This window comes from Mixophyes fleayi, chromosome 12 (genome assembly GCF_038048845.1).
Source record: "Mixophyes fleayi isolate aMixFle1 chromosome 12, aMixFle1.hap1, whole genome shotgun sequence".
In the NCBI taxonomy this organism is placed as follows: domain Eukaryota; kingdom Metazoa; phylum Chordata; class Amphibia; order Anura; family Limnodynastidae; genus Mixophyes; species Mixophyes fleayi.
The window spans coordinates 71,590,724-71,612,658 of NC_134413.1; the positions used below are offsets into that span (position 1 = coordinate 71,590,724).

General features: G+C 40.3%; 1 protein-coding gene and 1 pseudogene across 1 annotated transcript in view; one reads left to right on the forward strand and one right to left on the reverse strand.

Annotated features, from left to right (window-relative positions):
- LOC142108362 (uncharacterized) overlaps positions 1-21,935 on the reverse strand; it is a 75,646-nt gene that overhangs the window by 27,859 nt on the left and 25,852 nt on the right. The window contains exon 3 of the mRNA XM_075191988.1: positions 14,327-14,860. Within this exon, the coding sequence (XP_075048089.1) occupies positions 14,327-14,860 (534 nt within the window). The remainder of the gene's footprint in view (positions 1-14,326; positions 14,861-21,935) is intronic.
- LOC142108692 (uncharacterized) lies at positions 6,705-9,263 on the forward strand (annotated as a pseudogene).

A 21,935-nucleotide genomic window follows, 5' to 3' on the forward strand; every position in this document is an offset into this window, starting at 1 on the left:
TAAAACAGGTCCCATCACACACACTGTGAGCTGTAAAGAAGTAAAAAATTAGTAGGTACAAAGCGTCCCATCCAATCCCGTTTTCAATGTATCATAGTAGAGCGGGTGGGTCCCAATCCTGTTGAGAAAATGGTCTGGTCACTATACTTGCATAATGTGAGTCTGTAAAAGTCTAGGTTGCACGGTCTAATCACGTCGTGCAGGTTCCCTGTTTGTTGGAAAGTCAAGGGTTTCTTAGATTGAGTAAGGAACTGCCCCACCGTTCTAACCCCCGCGTCATTCTAGATAGTGAATAGCTAGGCAGCCTCTCCATTCTAAAAACTAGGGTTCCCAAATAGAGGAAGATGGATAGATAAGTAAGGTTTTAGTTTCAATGTATGTATGATGTGCCACAATTTTCTAGTGGACATAAAATGGTGGTTGTCAAGAACTGTCGCTGATACCTTGTGGTCATGTAGATGTAGGAAAGCAGTCAATTTTAGGCCAGGGAGGAAATTTTGTTCTGGTGAGGTATCCGCATAGGTGTCAGACCCTTGTATCAAATCCCTCCGGTACTGAAGTTGAGCAGCCTGATTATAGAGTTCTATATTGGCCAAATGAAATCCAGCATTAGTCCTGGGTTGTTAAAGTTTCAATAGGCCAATTCTTGATTTTTTTTCCCCCCAAATGAAGTTTTGAAATACTCTACAAGTCTAGGGGAGGATTTCATCTTAAGTAAATTTGCTCTACCCATTAAGTAAAGACAAAGATGACCCCAGCCCTCAACCTCGTTACTAGGTTCCCAACAACTTTCGAGATATGATGTTGATAGAAGAGACCAAGGTTCTTAGAAAGTTCTATACCTAGATATGGGATAGTGCTTTACGCCAATTTAATTGCTATGTTTCTAGCCAAGTAGCGTCAGGTAAAGCAAGGATCAGGTATAATGCCAGGGATTTATCAAACGGACAGCTTGATAAATACAACACGGACGCCCCGAAATACAGTATGTAGGTCTCAAGCATAGGATCAAGTACTAGGTTGAAGAGTAAGGGTGACATGGGGCAGCCCTAACGTGTACCCCTCGTCATGGGTGCCGCCTCTCCAATCAGGCCATTGATTAGTAGAGAGGTGGTTGGGCAAGAATAGAAAAAGCTTATGGGCCTGAGTCATTAAGGCAGCATACAGAGCGCATCGTGCAGTTGTTCTCAACGTTACGTAAATCATCTCTGCGTACTCCTGGAGTCGGCAAGGAGCGGATCTCAGGATACGTGTGGTGATGACTATGGGCGTAGGGTCACTCTGCTGTACTAGACCAGACACTGCAGGATGCGTACAATATATATGTGGAATATGAAATCTCAAAAGAACCGTAGACCGTCGTAACTGTCATTTGCGTTGGCATACGCAGCGGACTTGCTTTCGTTGACGGCCGAGTGTCCTCGTTCTGGGCATGCGCAGAAGGGAAATGCGTATGATACACACAAATAACAGAGATACGTTCCTTAATGACTCAGGCCCTATCAGAGTAGTGAAATCCTCTCTGAATGCCCCACGTTTGTGTACCTCATACATATAGGGCCAGGATACTGCATCAAACGCCTTATTGGCGTCCAGGCTAAGTAGTATATTCTTGGAAGGATATTGTAAGGACGAGGAGGCCACCGCCGCGATGGCTTATACATATTTCAATCACCGAGTGATGGGAAAATGGACTGTAAACGAGTGGCCATGATTTTAGCCAGCAGCTTAATATCCAAATTAAGTAGTGTGATAGGGCCATAGGAGGCCATGGATTGTGCGTCTTTTCCTCAGTTTCAATATTAGCGTAGTGAATGCTTTATTAAAATTAGGAATGGATTTTGATTTTTAAATTAGTGCAACCCCAACGGGTCTGTGCTAGGTTATGTTTTACTCACTGGAGTTGTACGATTTACTACACTGTTCAAACTGCTGAAATACCAACTCTGATTAAAATGAGTTACAGATTTTGCTATATTTTTAGTTGTAAGTTTTACGATTATAGAATGTTTCCACTTTCCTGGACTTTTTAAATGTGCAAAATGGACAAGAAGGGCTAGTTTTACAAATCCAACCCCTGTCCTACATGTAAGTGTTTCCTATATGGACTGTCTAGTAGAATGTATCTAGCACTTACTTCTCCTATTATCTTCCGTAGGTTGGCCATTCTGAGTCCTCTGTCTACTACAAGAACCCACTTTAAACTTGTCTTTAAAGGTGAACCCACTGAAGGTTTGGGTGATAGGTGAGCCCACTGAGCTGCAGTATATGTAAATGCTATATACACTCTACTTTCATGTATATATGAAACAGTTACATATAGGATATTGGTTGTATTTGTAAAATATACTATTATTGTATTGTAGTTAACTCCTAAAAATTCCAAATACATGGAGCTTCATTTATCTTTTTATCCAATTCATTTCACAGGATTACACCGTAGTAATAAAGAGATTTGGTGGGCCACCCTCAAGTGTGTCAGGAGTATTGAGCAGGACCCAGAGTCCCATCACGGTTCCTCCACCTCACTCACTGATATATGAGGGAAACAATGACTAGAAGATCCTGGAACTGATCAACAAGATCATTCCGCTGGTGACTGGAGAGGTGACTGCTGGGAATGTGACATAATACAGTAACACCAGGGGATGTGTCTGCGTGATGACTGTATCATTGGGTGTATTAGGTTCCTATAAAGCGTTGGGATGTCACTGTCTATTTATCCATGCAGGAGTGGACGTATTTAAGATTGCAGAAGAGTCTTTTCAAAGACGTAATGATGGAGAATCACTGGATTCTCAAATCACTGGGTAAGAGGAGATTTTCATTTATTGTAGGGGAGAGAACAGTTTTGAAGGCCACCTAGATACACATCATCTGAGAATCACATATAAACAATGTATTCACTCAGTGTATGTTTCCTACAGATGGATCCAGTAACACAAATACCACAGAGAGATGTCCGTGTCCTCTTTATTCACAGGATTGTACAGAGGAAAATCACAGTATTCCACAGGTAGGTGACATTTTAGGGTCTCGCCAAATACCTAAGTGAATTTCCCAATATATGATCTGTAAAAAAAATACTTGTGTGGATCATATACACTGACATTCCTCTGTCTCATCATAAATTATTAAATCAGTTATTATTAAATATATTTGTATTGTTTTGTGGGCTGTTTAGGATGACGTCATGACTGGTATTAAATTAGAATTTATAGAGGGAAGGAAAGAGACGTATGTGAGGGGTGATCAGCAGTGTAAGGAGGAGGAAATCAGCATAGGTGAGTAATAAACACTTATTACAGACAAGAGTCACATATTCTCCTTGTATAAACAATGTAATCAGTCACTGTGTGTTTCCTACAGATGGATCCAGTAACAGAAATACCCCAGAGAGATATCTCCGTACTCTTTATTCACAGGAGTTTCAGGTAGATGACATTTTAGGGTCTTGCCAAATACCTAAATGCCAAAGTGATTTTATTATATTATCTGTAAAAAAACAGCGTGGATCTTATACTCTCATATTCTTCTGTTTCATCTCACATTATTAAATCAGATATTATTTATTATAATATTCTTAAAGGGTTCGTGTCCTGGACATACATGGAGCACAAGTATGCTTGCTACGTTCTCCATCCTAAAATTCCTGCATTTATCCTCCATTTTGAGTTTGCTGGTTTATTTGGACTCTGTCTAGTCCTGGAGCTTACTTACCCCTCTTGGCATCCTCTGGGGTACTTCTCCTGATCCGCGGCTGCCGCGCTGCTCTTCGAGACCCCAGCCTGGTGTGCGGAGGCTGCTATCTGAGCGGACCCGCTGCAGCCTGACTCCTTGGTGGACAGCGCTTCTGCCTCTCCGTGCTGCCGGCGCTGACTGTTGGTGCGGACACCCCAGGGACCCCTGCTGTGGTGAGACAGATCACCATACTTACCCATCACTGTCAGGTCGTCGGGTGCCGACACTTGCTCAGGCTCTTCCCTTTACTGTGTGCGACTCGAGTACATGACAATGCTGTAGACTATACCCCTCTGCCCTGGGAGCTGGGGACGGACATTTTCTGTTCCTGTCCTGTAATCTGGGCTGACGTCTTGGTGGTGCCCTATTTTCCACCATAGAGAGCGGCGATTTGTCCTCATGCTGCACAGTTCTGTTGCTCCAAGTCAGCCTTCCATCCTGAGATACAGATTGGATCCCCAACAGCTGGGCCTCAGGCTCTGAGTGCATGCAGGTACCTCACACAGTGGCTGTAATTTGACTTATGCTATCTTGCCTGTTTGTGCTGTGATAACATCCTGGCACTTGACATCTAATATATATTACTCCTCTGGGACAGTCATTAGCTTTTTTATTGAACCTCATTCCCATATCTGGATTATCCAGTTTGCCTTTTAGAAGTGGTGTCTATACTATCTTGACTCTGTTCTATGATCCTGCCTTGGGTACTTTCATGGTAAGACTTTCATACAAGTGTTTATCAATGAAATACAATACTATTATTATACCCATTCCTCTATATTGGGATGTATTTTCCTTGTTATATGATCATGCTGCTCTGGCCGGATGGCTTGACCGGTTTGCCTATTCCTCTACACCCACTGACAGTTCTGGAGAAATTCCATTATGTGTGCCCTCCCAAACTACCACTGTTCCTAATGCACCAACCTCACCTACTTACCCTGAGGTCACATTGCAGCAGCTTCTACAGCTGGCCGACCTTTCCCTTTTTAGACATGATATGCAACAAATCCAATAGTGAGGGGCTGAAGCGGAGACTCTAGAAGATGCTACAGCACCTATGAAGGGTCAAATTGATAATTTGGAAGCTCAGATGTTGGCATGTAAGCAGACGCTTTCTTTTAGTGAGGGGAGTCTCTGATGCAATAATACCTGTTTTGTGGGGCTACCTGAATAAGTGGAGGGGCCTGCTACTGAATGTTTCTTGGAGAAATGGTTAATTCAAGCTTTTGGGAAGGATTCCTTTACGGCTCAGTTCGCAGTGGAGCAAGCTCATCGCATCCCTTCTTAGGCGGCTCCACCCGGGGCACCTCCCTGTGCCTTCATAGCCAAAATCTTACATTAGAAAGACTGATACATCTCTCCGACCATTCCCCTCTTATATTGTCTGTAGACTTTGCCATTACCAGGGGTTCAATCTTTCTGGAACCTGAACTCTTTTAGTTACCTTTAATGGGCAAGGGACCTGATCTGGTTGCCTTGTGGGAAGAGTTCTTTGTGGATAATGCAGAAACAGTCCAGCCCCCTCTTGCCTTTGGCAACTGCCTAAGAACTGTACCTCTAAATCTCCGTACTCTCACCGGTACTGAGGGTTGCAGTTACCCCTGGCAATCGCCTAAGAACTATTTCCCTAAAATCTCTAGACTCTCACCGGTACTGTGGGTTGTAGTTACCCTTGGCTACTGCCTACGTTCAGTTTCATCATCTTTACCTATCACTGTAAGTTCCGTTCCTTTCCGGACAAGTACCGGTACAGAAACCATTGTGGATCAGGGGACTTCTCTATCAACTGTTCCTTATTTATTCCAGTGGCAATGAGTGATATATCAGTCTTGACACCATCCACTCGGTGTCTCACTGGACTCGCTCCTGCACTTCCTACTCTACGCCCTATGTAACTCTATTCCTGGGTTCTCCCCAGCCAGTGGACATCTCACAACCCTCTGTCTGCAGCCAAGTCTGTCCCAACAGTGAACACCGGACTTTCGGAGCAGACTCCGGGTTTTGCTGTACTGGCTGGAGGGGTTCCTAACAGTTAGCACTTCTGCCTCACAGCACTGGGGTCATGAGTTTGATTCCCAACCATGACCTTATCTGTGTGGAGTTTGTATGTTCTCCCCGTGTTTGCGTGGGTTTCCGCCGGGTGCTCTGGTTTCCTCCCACACTCCATAAACATACTGGTAGGTTAATTGGCTGCTATTAAATTGCCCTTAGTCTCTCTTGGTCTGTGTGTGTATGTTAGGGAATTTAGATTGTAAGCTCCAATGGGGCAGGGACTGATGTGAGTGAGTTCTCTGTGCAGCGCTGTGGAATTAGTGGCGTAATATAAAGAAATAGATGATGATGATGATCAGGGGTGCCCATGAGTCCATGGGGACCCATGTCATCTGATATATACTGTATTATTGTCAGTCTTGATATTATTCTGTATGTTTTTGTATACCTGCATAAGTGTTGGAAATTTACTAATCTTTGATGTAATGTGTCACACCCGGTGATTTATATCTATCACGTTTATTCAGAAATAATTATTTTCTTTATGTTCTGTTTTGAAATACCAATAAAAAAACTTGACTAAAAAATGATCATTCTTTTGTGGGCTATTTAGGATGACATCCTGACTGATATTAAAATAAAAATTATAGAGGGAGAGGAAGAGACGTATGTGAGGGGTGATCAGCAGTGTAAGGAGGAGGAAATCCCTACAAATATCGGCACAGGTGAGTAATAAAATGTATTACAGTAAAGAGTCATATATTTTGTTTATTGAGTCATTACAAGAATTCCAATTATGACTGCATCTAAGCAATGTGCTTGATAATGCGCTTTTATAGTTGTAATGAAGTGTTCGTCAATTGCAAATTGAAATTAAACAACTGAACAACTCGCTCATAGTTTGAAAATTTTGGGTATTGTAATCTGCAGCTCAATGTCCTTCCTTACATTTATTTTACTTTCAGCAGATGGATGTAAACGCAAGAATATCTTGGGGGAGCAACTGATTTTATCTACAGATTTTGAAATGGAAGATAACAACATTACTCAAGATTCTACAGGAGAGAACCCAATTACCCTAAATATATATCCAATACTTTACAGTGGAGATAAATTATCTGAACTCTCTAATCATGAGGAATGTAATCCTGATAACATAGATATTGTTACACATCGTACAGCTCATACAGATGATACATTATTTCCATGTTCTGAGGGTGGGAAAAGCTGTACAGTTAAATTATCTCTTCATAAACATCAGAAAAGTCACATAGCTGAGAACCCTTTTACATGTTCTGAGTGTGGGAAATGTTTTGTATATAAATCAAATCTTGTTGAACATCGGAGATCTCACACAGATGAGACACAATTTCCATGTTCTGAGTGTGAGAAATGTTTTCTACAGAAATCAAAACTTATTAGACATCAGAGAACTTACACAGGTGAAAAACCGTTTCCATGTTCTGAATGTGGGAAATGTTTTACACAGAAATCAAAACTTGTTGAACATCAGAGAACTCACACAGGCGAGAAACCATTCCCATGTTCTGAGTGTGGGAAATGTTTTGTATACAAATCAAATCTTGTTGAACATCAGAAAACTCACACAGATGAGAAACCATTTCCATGTTCTAAATGTGAGAAATGTTTTGCCGTAAAATCAAAACTTATTAGACATCAGTGAACTCACAGGTGAGAAACCATTTCCATGTTCTGAGTGTGGGAAATGTTTTTCACAGAAATTAAAACTTGTCAAACATCAGAGAATTCACACGGGAAAAACCGTTTCCGTGTTCTGAGTGTGGGAAGGGTTTTGCACAGAAGTCAAACCTTGTCAAACATCACAGAACTTACACAGGTGAGAAACCATTTCCATGTTCTGAGTGTGGAAAATGTTTTCCACGGAACTCAAAACTTATCAAACATCAGAGAACCCATGCAGATGAGAAAACATTCCCATGTTCTGAGTTTGGGAAATGTTTCGGATACAAATCAAATCCTTTTGAGCATCAGATAACAAACCATATCCATGTTCTGAGTAATGAAAATGGTTTACAAACAAATCAGGTCTTGAATATCACATAGGAGAAAAGCAATTGGACATGAAACAAGGAGCTGCAGTACTCTTTATATTGTAAAAACAGTTGATTTTATTAATGTAAATTAAACTAAGCATAATATATTTACATAGTTTATACACAAAATTTGATCACTCATGTGTGGAACTATTTTATCTACCAGATATCGTCCACACTGTACACAGTTAAAACAAGATTACCTTGATATATTGGGTACTGAGTAATATATAATTCTGGCAATGGGTTGGAGATATAATGTGGGATCTGAGACACTGTTACAGTATGTTTGTTCATACTCTCTAATTGAAGGTGTGAGTTCATATAATAATCCTGTAATCTGTAATACTTTGCCATTGGGGATTGATTATGAATCTTGAAAAATGTGTCCCACGGTCTAAATGCAATATTGTGATGTCATTTTTGTACAAAAGCTCTCATTTATATTGTATGCCCATGGCTAAGTGGGTCAAGATGTGTCTACAGGGGTGCAAAACTTTGCTCCATCTTATGGGGATCTGAAATATAAAAGTTCAGTAGTATTGACTCTTTTCATTTCACCTTTGCAATAAGACTTGTTCAGAGTGATCCGGTTATAGTAAGTCAGACTAGTGCAGGGATTGTTCTACAAGCCTGGTCAGTGATGGGCTCCATTTGTCACAGTGTCTCCCAGCCTCTGACACTGCACAAGTGAAAATTTTAAATGAGTGATGTGCCAGGGTTAATAATGGTACAGTGAGCCCCCGCAGCCACATAACACTACCCAACCCCCTGTATCATGCAGATTCACTTCCTCTATACATAAAATAACTAAGCAGAAGATAATCAGCCATCTTGTGCCTGCCTAGTGAAGCCACTGACAGTACACATAGCAGAGACATCAACAGCTTCTTACATTTTATAAATTCTAATTTTCCAGCAGTAATTCAGGCGATACCCAAGGGAGAATTAATTAGGGACAAAATTGTTCTGATGATAACATCTATGCTCAAAGATCAAATGAACTGAAATCTAGGCTTGTACGAAAAGCAGAAAGGTCAGTGAACAGCAAATAGCCAATATCTTCCAGAAACATTGGAACATCCTAAAGTCTGATGATGACCTCTAAGAAGTGTTAGAGGATAGGATCTCTATGACATGGTGTAGATCTAAGAATTTGGGGTTTCATTTAGTCCACAGTGTCTCACCATTTGAAAAGAGAATTTCTAATAGACCAATGGGTTTTTTCAAATATGGCGTGTGCCGGGCATGCCAATTTATGATACAAACAAAGGAGTATAAAGATCGGTTCTTGAGAGTTAAATCAAAGGATTCATAAATTGTAGCTCTCCGAATATTATTTACTGCTTAACCTGCCCCTGTAACTTAAACTATGGTGGCATGACAGGCAGGTCACTCAAATATAGAATTTTGGAGCATGTAGGCAACATAAAGAGAGTCAAGAGAAACAAAGATAATTTAAACAACTAACATATGTTGAAAGGCACTTTATGAAGTGCCATGACTGTGATCCAAGATCACTACAGGCCTTTGTCATGGAACAGATCAAGATGGGTTTGAGAGGAGGAGATCTCCATCAGGAGCTCAAGAGGGAATCAAAGAGAATTCTCCTTATGGATTGTTTAGCTCTTATCTGATACAGGGCAACTCAGTTATGATATAATCACGATAAACATTTGACATTCTTATAATTCATATGAATACACTAATAAAAACTGTTTCATTTATCAAAGGTGATCGCTAGATATGGAAAGCAATTGTTATACAGAAAGGTAGTTACTTGCAAACTAATAGATTAGAATGTATAATAGATATTTACTAATGGCATCATTTGGCATTACATATAGGTAATTATAAACTCCACATATCATTGTGTTCTCATTTTTTACACAACTTATGCACTTTCATTTTTGGGGTTTTATTGCATTTTATTTTTGCTATCCACTCCATTGAACTCATCTGTGTCAGCAGTGTTTCACAGTCCTGATTTACAGCTCGATCTTGCTCCAGCACCTTCCCTTGTACTGTGTTGCTCTCTAGCTCCAACTCTACACAGTCCACATCTGATATTATACCATCCTCTACTCTGCACTGTAAATCTGTTATACTGGTGAAGGTTGGTACTGCATCCTGTTGCAAACTCCATATACCTGCTAAATTTGGTCCTGGTGCATCCTGCATCCCAGTTGCCATAGAGATCTCACCTCAACATCTCATTGCGTAGTCCTCTGTGGTGCCCACTTACCTGAATTAAGTTACCACTACTCGAGATTAAGCCTTGGGGACAACCGAGCACCGGCAAACACATCTGGTTCTATAGGAAAGGAGGTTGCTAAAGATGAAGCTCTCATCAACGACAGGTTCTGGTAACTTAACTGGTAGGGTGACTTGTGACAAAGTAAAAATATTTATATTGTGACTCTATTGTATCGCTGGAAATAGTGTTGATGAATGTGTGTTTTATTCCTGTACATGTCCGATACATCATTTTTGTATTAGCTTCTCAAGTCTTGTTTTTGGGATAAATAAGAATGTTTAGAGAGCTATGTTTATATTTGGATCAAAACTCTCAAAATTCATATCATGTATAGTTCTGTTTAAATTCAAGCCAAAACTTCATTTCAGAAGTAAATTTTTTTTTTATTATAGAAAAGTTTTATTTAGATTTATGCCTTATTTTAGTTTTTATAGTATCATAAACAAATCCGTTTAATATTGAGTTCAAGCCTCGTTTTGGAGCTCAACATAGCTGTAAGTATTAGCTCTGCCATATTCCAGCCCACGTCTCGTTTTAGTGCTTGAGGTCTTTATGTTTTAGCCCTGTTTCCATCTAAGTCCAAGCCTCGGTTTGGAGCTGAATGTGTTTGCGTGTATTAGTTTTCTTTTATTTAAATCCAAGCCTCGTTTTGGTATTTATATGCATTAAATCTGTTTCTAAATCCAAACCTCATTTTTTACTCCATCTAAAAGAATGCAGCCTCACATTGAATTTCCTTCAAGCCTCATTGCGAGTTAAGCGACGACTTCCGTACAGGATCTTTGTCTCCACGGCGGCACTTTATTGGCTGCTATACACTTTAAAAAGTCAGACAATTAGTAACATTGAGAAAGACTCAAATCTGAGGAGTCAAAACGCGTTGGTCACTGTGGTGATTCCTCGCTGACCAGGACGTTCACTTGGTTGGTGATTGGAAGGAGAATTCCGGGACTAATTTCAGCTTTACCTTCCTCCGTGTCTTCGTGTGAGCTTTGTGGTAGGGTCATCCACCCTATATTTATGTAGATGGTACCTATTTGTGCACCAGTTTTTATCTATATGGAATGTGAGTGTATTTTTAAATATTTGGTATCGGTGTAATAAAGAAATTTGCAGTAGATATTTTTAGGTCTTTTTTCACATTTCCATATTGGGAGCTATATACTGAAAGAAGACTCTGTGAAGATCAATGTAGAGAATACAACGCAATAATACAAGAAGCTTTTAAGGAAGCACATTATATAAGGGGGTTACCCCATTCACCTACACGTGGTTCACTGGTTTCCAGAGACAACTGCACCACTAGGAACTGAACACCAGTTATTGTACAAGAAAAATCGTTAGTCTTTGGACTTTAATGCTCTTCTGGGTAGAGGATATTTAAGTGTTAACATACTACACTATGTGTTATATATTATCCAGCTGGGAAGTGTTGCTTTTTAAAGACTTCCACTGGTCTCTTAACCTACATATACTTGTGAGCACCCAAGCACGTATATAATATATAACAATTATATATATATATATATATATATATATATATATATATATATATAATTATTTATATTATTTGACTTCTAAATATCTATATTATATATATTGTTTGACTTAAAGATACCAGAACTGAAGAACTAAGTTATTGCATGTTACTTAAAATGTATTTTATACATGACTATAATAATTATATATATATATATATATCTAAAAGTAAATGAGAGGAGGCGCACAATAGTGTAATATGGCAAGTCAATGGAGCCAGGTGAACCAAACCAGAAAAAAGAACTAAACCACCAGAAATGAGTGAAAGCTTCCCACCAAGTGGGTATCGCCAATAACTGAGATGGATAAATAAAACTCATAGACTAGAGAGTCACACACGGCCAAATGGCATTCAGAAGGTAGAAAAACAGGTCACACCAATATAGATGTACTCGTACCAGAAGCCAATGGTTTAATGGCTTATCTGCAGGATGTCACGTAGGCTGTGAGGATGTATTCAATCTTCAGCCACCCTTGGCTATCCCATAGGTTACCTGCTTGGAACAATATATCATCTCTCAGTTCCTGCTGCTGGGACTGAGAGATGATATATTGTTCCAAGCAGGTATGAGAAATCCCATATAGTATCTTTTCATAAAAACAAATTTATTGAATATAAAAATTGCACATTCACAAAAAATAAAAGAATCAAAGTCTTATCTGTAATCAAGGTGTAATTATACCAGTACTCACTGTCATTAGTCACCACCAGGGGCAGGCTGGGGGCCATCTGCCCACCGGGCCTGTCACATAATGGGCTACCTTGGGCTGGATCACTTAGCCACTAGCCTTTTTTTCCCTTTAAAATGGTCCTAATAGGCTGTTGAATCGAGGTTTCCCCCCAGGGCTAAAATTTGCCACCCCACCCCTGATCACCACTCAGTGGAGTCAGAAAACAAAAGATTGAATTACTGGTGGTTCAATTCCAATATTGGATACAGAGAAAGTTTGAGAAATATATCACATGTAATGACCTCAACACGTTTCGTCTACTAGAGACTTTATCAGGAGAACAAATTCACCTATATGTGCATTTATTACTTATACTATAGCTGGTGGCCATTTTGCACATGCACAGTTCATATTCATCAGTGCGCATGCGCGGCTTGAGAATTAAGTGCAGATCGTTCGTGATTGCACCAAGTAAACACCTAGGAATGCCTCACATTACCTGTAAAATATATCAGAAACAGAGGCAGAGGATCTAAGAGACCTCATATATGTGGCTTAACAATTTCTTACAAGTGGCAGCCATAACAATTCCGTGCACGGCACCAGTTAGCTTATTGTGGTGCACACCTGTCTCGTTCGCAAATTAGATAAGGGCAACATAACCCATATACACAGCCACAACATTAAAACCACCTGCCTAATATTATGTAGGTCCCCCTCCCCTTGTGCCAACAAAACTGTTTTGACCATGCGAGGCATGGACTCCACAAGACCTGTGAAGGTGTCCTGTGGGATGTGGCACCAAGACGTTAGCAGATCCTTTAAGTACTGTAAGTTGTAAGGTGGGGCTTCCAAGGCTTGGACTTATTCTTACAGCATATTCCACAGATGCTTGAATGGACTGAGATCTAGGGAATTTGGAGGCCAAGTCAACACCTTCAACTCTTTGTCATGTCCCTCAAACCATTCCTGAACACTTTTTGCAATGTGGCAGGGTGCATTATCCTGTTGAAACAGTCTACTACATTCAGGGAATACCGCTGCCATGGAGGGGTGTACTTGGTCTGCAACAAAGCTTAGGTAGGAGGTATGTGTCAAAGTAACACCCACATGAATGCCAGGACCCAATGTTTCCCAGTAGATTATAATCTAGAGTATCACAATGCCTCCACCGGCTTGCCTTCTTCCCATTGTACATCCTGGTGACTTCTCTTCCCCATATTAAACGATGCACACGCACCTGGCCGTCCACGATGTAAAAGAAAATGCGATTCATCAGACAAGGCCACCCTCTTCTATTGCTCCATGGTCCAGTTCTGGCACTCACTTGCCCATTGTAGGCATTTTGGTGGTGGATCAGCATGAGCTCTCTAACCGTTCTGTGGCTGCACAGCCCCATAGGCAGCAACCTTCGATCCACTGTGTGTTCTGACACCTTGCTATCATAGCCAGCATTACCTTTTTCAGAAATTTGTGCTATAGTAGCTCTTCTATGGGATCGGACCAGCCAGGCTAGCCTATGCTCCTCATGCGCTTGGGTGCCCATGACCCTGTCGTTGGTTCACCGGTTGTCCTTTCTTGGACTACTTTTGGTAGGTACTAACCACTGCATACCGCAAACACCCCACAAGATCTGTCGTTTTGGAGATGCTCTGACCCAGTCATCTAGCCATCACAATTTGACTCTTGTCAAAGTCGCTCAGATCCTTACGCATACCCATTCTTCCTGCTTCCAACACATCAACTTCAAAAACTAAGTGTTGACTTGTTGTCTAATATATCCCACCACTTAACAGGTGCCATTATAATGAGATAATAACTGTTATTCACTTCACTTGTCAGCGATATTAATATTGTGGACGACTGGACTATATATATGTATTATATATACACACACACATGGATCAATTGTTTAATTTACATTAACAGTTAACTGATTTCACAATATTTGGAGAATTGCGGAAAACTTGTTTCATTTCCAATTGCTTTTATCTTGTGTGAAATTTTTGATGTTCAAGTTTAAATTTCTGTGTAAAACATTTCCAACATTTTCTCACCTGTGTGACTTCTCTGATGTTTAACAAGATTTGATTTCTCTGCAAAACATTTCCCACACTCAGAACATGTATACGGTTTCTCACCTGTGTGACTTCTCTGATGTTTAACAAGATTTGATTTCTCTGCAAAACATTTCCCACACTCAGAACATGTATACGGTTTCTCACCTGTGTGACTTCTCTGATGTTTAACAAGATTTGATTTCTGTGTAAAACATTTCCCACACTCAGAACATGTAAACGGTTTCTCACCTGTGTGAGTTCTCTGATGTAAAACAAGATTTGATTTCTCTGCAAAACATTTCCCACATTCAGAACATGTATACGGTTTCTCACCTGTGTGACTTCTCTGATGTTTAACAAGATTTGATTTCTGTGTAAAACATTTCCCACACTCAGAACATGTAAACGGTTTCTCACCTGTGTGAGTTCTCTGATGTAAAACAAGATTTGATTTCTCTGCAAAACATTTCCCACACTCAGAACATGTAAATGATTTATCACCTGTGTGAGTTGTCTGATGTCTTAAAAATAAATATTAAAATATTAAAAATATTAAATAAAATAAATATTAATAAAATATTAAAAATAGATATTAAATATTAGATCTGTGTTTAAGTCAAGTTTGTTGTAGGTGTACAAGATGGACATGATAGGAAATGATAAGAGAGCTAGTTGACCTTATGCTAGTGGTCAGTGGATTTGTCCTGTAGAAGGAGAAGAAGGATGATTTTTGGAGCAGGATGAGAAGCAGCAGGAAAAGAGAGAGTACACCGAGTAATTCATAGTTCACCAAGGCGTGTTAGAGAGCGGTGTAACATTTCAGAGAGGCCATTTTGTATGATGACCTTAAAGGTGTTTTGGCACAAATGACAGCTCACAGTCATGTTGTTACTGGGCTTGAGAAATGATTTGCCAGATTGCAATTTTGTTTGCAACTGGTTCTGTTCAGCACCAGTAATGGGCATGGCCAAGGCACACATTGCATGCATTGGAGTGTGCTTCTGAAATCACAGGGCAAAAATACCCAAAATATACATTTTTGCATGTGATGATTCTGAATAGCAAGACATAAAAATAGAGTTTCCCAGAAGAGCCTTTTTCCCGAAATAGATAAATAGAGGATACATGTGCACAAGATATAATAAATATAAATCCTTGTGTATGTAAAGCTGCTGCAGTCTCTTTAGATAAACATAGAAAACTGAGATCTTACATACGACATATACATAAATGTATGTAAGATCTGAGTTCTAATTGGATTCATTGATGGCCCTTACTGATTGGCCAATATACTTTTAGATTTCCAAGCAGAATTTTGGCTCCATCCTTCTGAAAATATTTCACTTGGAGGCGGAGAAACGCGTCACGTTATAGAGTTGTTGGTTGTACACACAAACACTGTGGCCGCTGTTGGGATATCTTCTTATGGCAGACTTATAAGCGCTGCTCTTTCAATGACCGGAAAACTGAAAACTATCATCAGGACAGGCCCGGCGCTCCCAATAGGCAAGGTTAGGCAGTTGCCTGGGGCGCCGGGCTCTGGTGGGCGCCACAGAATTAAAAAGCATTTATTAGTGTAGCTTAAAACTGTGCGGCGACCGCTGAGCATACCTTCCACAGCCGCCGCACAGCTTCAGATAGATCCACGGGGAAGGGGAGGGGGGGGGTGCTATGGATCACCACCGCCGCCCTCCCCTCCAACAGCTGATGGGGCGCTCTGTCTCCTCCCCTCCACTCACTGACATCATCATCACGGCCCTACAGTGTCAGTGAGGGACGGGGACCCGGCGAAGAGGACCAGCTTTATGGAGCCAAGGTAAGGAAAGACAGGGGGGGCGGATTTTTTTACATTATGCAGGGGGGAGGGGGGGATTTTGGCATTTTGCCTAGGGCGCCGAGGACCCTAGCACCGGCCCTGCATCAGGAGAGAGGTGACATCCAGCAATTAACTCCTAGTTATTGCTTCAGAGCTATTTGAGAATGGAACAATGTTAATGGGAAAAATATAGACAGGACAATCTCTGTCTCTTCTCTCATATCTCCAATTTATTGCAATATATTATTCCTCTGGTGTTAGTGAGAATCATACAATAAATGGAAGTAAATGTTCCCTACAGATTGGATTGATCGATATTTTTTTCAGATCCTCATCAAGCAACAGAATATGCCAGTGTTTTTGAAAGATCTTGTTTATGTCTTTCCACTCGGTGCAAAACGTGCCTATCATCCTAGTTTGTACGTTTGTTGTTCGTTTCCTATTTGTTGTTGGAATGTAGATGAGAGACTCCCTGTCTCTGGTTTTTACTGAAAAAAAAAAAAAAGAAAAAAACCTTACAAGACAGAGTATCTATCACATGGAGGCGTTCCAAAAATTTGAGAGACAATTTAGTACACAGCTCATCCCAAATACAACGGGAACGAACATCAGATAGACCAAAGGGATGCTTTAGATGTGGAACATGCAAGGCCTGTAATTACATTGTACAAACAAAGGAGTACAAGGATAGATTCTCCAAGATTTGGAGGATCGACCAATTTTTGAATTGCAACACATGTAATGTGGTATACTGTCTAAACTGTCCATGCAAATTGCGATACATAGGGATGACCAGTAGGCCGTTTAAAAGGAGGATTCTTGAACATGTCAGCAATATCAAAAATGCTGGCAAGGACAAGACCAATATGAGGCCGCTCTCTACAGTAGCCAGACATTTCTATAAATATCACAATAGTGATCCAAGATTTTTGACTGCATTTGCTATGGAGCAAGTTATTTTGGGTCTTAGAGGAGGAGACATACACATAGAACTTCTTAAACATGAAACAAAGAAAATCTTTCTTATGGGGAGTCTAATTCCGCAGGGCCTTAATGATAACAGTAACTATATGGTTTTTACTTAATTGCCATATTAGTATACAACTTAATAGTGTAACAATATGTTATAGGTATTTATATACACCTAACAATGTACACTATTCAATGTATGTATAGGTCACTATACAAGAGAATAATGTAGTGATAAAGGAGTGACGTCTTGAATTTTAAAACTACTTGATTGAATATACTTGTAAGGTTACCCCATATGACAAATGGAGGTGACACCAGTATAATCTATAATGCACAATACCAATGACCAACATTGACCATTTTGTAAAAGATTTAGCTATAACCTGGAGAAGGATACATCAAATTTCAGATTACCTGATTTGATATATAGAAATAGTTGTCCCATGTAATAAATGAGACAACATAGCCAACACAATCACACTGGATGATATTCACCACTGGTCCTAATGGAATCTATATTGTAAATTTAAATATAAGGGGACTATGGTTTCCCCTTTTTACTTAGGCACAAAATTCACATCAATATAAATACAATACCTGTTTACACCTTTCACCATCAGAATGGATTCTATTACCATCATATAAACACTAAGTTTTTATCACGATGTATAATTTGTTTATATGTCATATTGACACATTGTTTTTGCTCACTTATGATGATATTTCTTGGTAATAATATTCCATATAGCATATATTCATATGCCTTATTAAAGAGAAAATGATTTCTACTCACTTTATATGTTCACTTATCAAATGGTATCACTGACATCACGCTAGGGCAGTGTCCTATCAGCCCCATGTTAGGGTACACTCAAGGCTAATCTTTCTTTTTATATATAAATTGGATTTATCTGAAACACTTTTAAGGAATTCTACAGTTAACATTTCTTATATAATACTTACCTGATACAAGGTTATGAATGATTGGATAATCGTCACTACTGTCAATACAGCGGAAGGCAGATATAAGACCTAGTCTTTTGGCAGGATTCTGTCCCCGAGTACTATTACTATGGATGTGTCTCTCTCCTCCCCCTTCTGCTGCCATAGCAACCAATACACAGTTTAGCTGGCCCGTGATTGTGTCTCCGGGCTGGATCACGTGATAGCAGACATAGTTCCCATTGGCCCAGATGGAGATGTCACTCTCAGTTAGAAGTTAAACCACGTCACAAAGGGGCGTGATTACACGCTTAAATAGCCTATCTCTGCTTGTCATCGGGTTGCCTTGATAAAGCTCGTAGCGAAACGCGCGTTGGCGTTTAGCTGAGCTCACTATGTGAATGTCTAAATATTATTTAAATAAGTAATAAGCTGCACTACCTTACTCCTCTCCTACAGATTAGCGGGGTTACGCTAGGCACTATACTACTGTGTTAGAAAGCACACGCTATCTAGAAGAGTATATTAAACCAGCTGATCCCTTATTAGTTAGACCTTGAGCACACATACCATAGAGCACTTCTCCTATTAGCAGATTTGGAGGTAGATTAACGGTAGAGGAGGCTAGACAGGTATCTAGATATTCAGTGATACCCAACCCCAGTCCTCTATATTGCTCAATTTATATACTGGAACACAATATTACATTATTACTATCTAGCAGTAGAGGGGTGAGAATATGTACCTCTGCACTATTAGTTTATTAATATCCACTCTATAATAAACAGTGCAGTACCTAGTTCCACCCCAAGGAGCAATAATAAGGGACTGTTAGTAAGAGAGGAGCTTTGTATCCAGTTATGAAAGGGAAACTATGTGTCCTGTAATAAACCTATGAAATGATAAAAGGATTGGATATACAATAAGGATAACCCAACATAATTCTTTCTATACTGAATCAATACTTTATATGATATTGGTGCAGCTCATTCCTCAACATTTTTGACAGAACATAGTGAGACAGCATAGTAGTCTTTTTTACTACTTTTTAACAGTGTTCTACCAAGTTTATTCGGTCAATATTTTCATTCACTATAGGTTTTTTAATTATTTCGCTTACGAATAATGTGTTTACTCTAATAAAGATATTACTCTTAACAGAATTATATAGTACATAGTGTACCAAAAGAGTGCCCTATATACACATTTTCTTACCCTTTCCCCTTTCCCTTTTCCCTTTTCTTAAGATATATATTGGTAATGTGTAGGAGCACCTCCCCATCTGATGAGACAAATAGATCTCTGTGATACACAAGGGGTTGAGCTTGGTGCGGTGAAAATTGTTTTGTTTAGAATGTTGGGTCACCAGGTAGCATTGAGGTTGTAGTGTTGCTTTGTGACTACCATTGCCTGGAATTGTCACTCAACCGCCACCCACCGCTGCCCTTTGCTGATGAAGTCACACGCTGACATCATATTTGACGACTTTGCTTAGGAAATATTAGCAAGTTGAGCTGTCTTGGTCAGTAAACCTACAGCCCAATGAGCCCCAAAAACTACCCCTCTTCCAACCATAATTCCAGACCAGGGCAGTCCAGGACTGTTATATATGCCGCTGACATTATTTGCTTAATTAATGCATAAGCTATACCTGTGTGGAACTCTTGCTTTCAATATGCTTGGTGTCCCTCATGTATTCAGGTGTTTCCATCTCTGTCCATTATCTGTTGATAAAGGTCCGGTGAAAAGTGACAGCCCCCCTCCCCCAGGGAATGCTGGGACATGTTTGCTTATTAAAAGTACAGCATTACCTATGAACCTTCTGTATCTTGATGCAGATGCTGCAAATCCTGATTACAATAATATACACAAGTTTATGTATTTTCTTTGTTTTTTTTCATCCCTGAAAACAGTGAGAGTGTATTATCCATTCTGTGGGACATTTACTGTGTGTGTTATGTCCTCACACGAATATAAGTTTACAGTCATCTATCATCATCATCACCATTTATTTATATAGCGCCACTAATTCCACAGCGCTGCACAGAGAACTCATTTACATCAGTCCCTGCCCCATTGGAGCTTACAGTTTACATTCCCTAACACATACACACACACACACACACACACACACACACACACACACACACACACACACAGACAGACACAGACAGAGACTAGGGTCAATTTTGATAGCAGCCAATTAACCTACTAGTATGTTTTTGGAGTGTGGGAGGAAACTGGAGCACCTGGAGGAAACCCACGCTAACATGGGGAGAGTTCTCTGTACAGCGCTGTGTAATTAGTGGCACTATATAAATAAATGGTGATGATGATGATGATACAAAGGAAAAAAAAATATTCTAATGTTGATGATAATCGATTCAGCTATTAAGTAGTTTATAACAATTTTAGATGCAGTTACTTGCTGTGGCCAGCAGGTGGCATGCTCTTCTCAATTTCTATTTAATCAGCTCATGTTTCATGGGGTCGGTTTGTGGTCAGTGGGTTTTCTTAGTGCAAGGAGCTTTTGGAATAGAAATAATAGTATTTGGAACATAGGCATGAGACTTTAAAGTATATTTCTCTCTTGAAGCACAATACAAACTGCTTATATTATATATTTGCTCATAATTTGTTCAATATATGGACTCCCTAGTGGCAGTCACATTATAAACAAATTAGAAGTGGAAGCTTTAAGGTGATTACAAAATCAGCATACGTTACTGCCCATTTTAGTATAAGTTTACAGAAAAAAGTTTACATAATGTATGATTGTGTCCTTTCATCTGTTTGGATACTTTGTATGTAAGTGATAAGCATGATATTGTTGTTTTGTTGTGATCTATTCTCCTAAACATTAAATTTACTTTTTGTCACATTTTAGCTCCACACTGTAGTGCATACACTGGCCACAAGGTGTGGACACAGAGCCCTTCATTCCCAAGTGTATTTATTTTACATCATCATCTTCATCTTTCATGTAGCACACAAATATCAACTTTAAATGTCAGTGTACAAATAAGCTATCAAGTATTTGTGTGCTACATGAAAAAACAGTCAGTATTTAACTTATGTGCAAAACAGAATACTAATTTGTAAGGATGAGCGGGCTCGGATGTCTGGAATCCGAGCCCACCCAAACAGTGTGATTCCGAGTCAGATCCGAGCGATGTCCGGGTATTCCAGCCGATTCCGAAACTTAAAACGAGGCTCTGACTCATAATCCCGCTGTCGGATCTCACGGTACCCGGATCCTTTAAATTCCCTGCTTGCCGCCGCCATCTTCACTCGGGCATTGATCAGGGAAGAGGGAGGGTGTGTTAGGTGGTTCTCTGTCCTGGTAGATCTCGTGCTGTGCTGTGCTGTGCTGTGTTCTGCTCAGTCCAGTCCAGTGGTGCTGTGTCCTGTGCTCTGTCCTGCTGAGTCCAGTGGTGCTTTGTGCAGTGCTGTGTCCTGCTGATTCCAGTGGTGCTGTGTCCTGTGCTCTGTCCTGCTGAGTCCAGTGGTGCTGTGTCCTGTGCTCTGTCCTGCTGAGTCCAGTGGTGCTGTGTCCTGTGCTCTGTCCTGCTGAGTCCAGTGGTGCTGTGTCCTGTGCTCTGTCCTGCTGAGTCCGGTGGTGCTGTGTCCTGTGCTCTGTCCTGCTGAGTCCAGTGGTGCTGTGTCCTGTGCTCAGTCCAGTCCAGTGGTGCTGTGTCCTGTGCTCTGTCCTGCTGAGTCCAGTGGTGCTGTGTCCTGTGCTCTGTCCTGCTGATTCCAGTGGTGCTGTGTCCTGTGCTCTGTCCTGCTGAGTCCAGTGGTGCTGTGTCCTGTGCTCTGTCCTGCTGAGTCCAGTGGTGCTGTGTCCTGTGCTCAGTCCAGTCCAG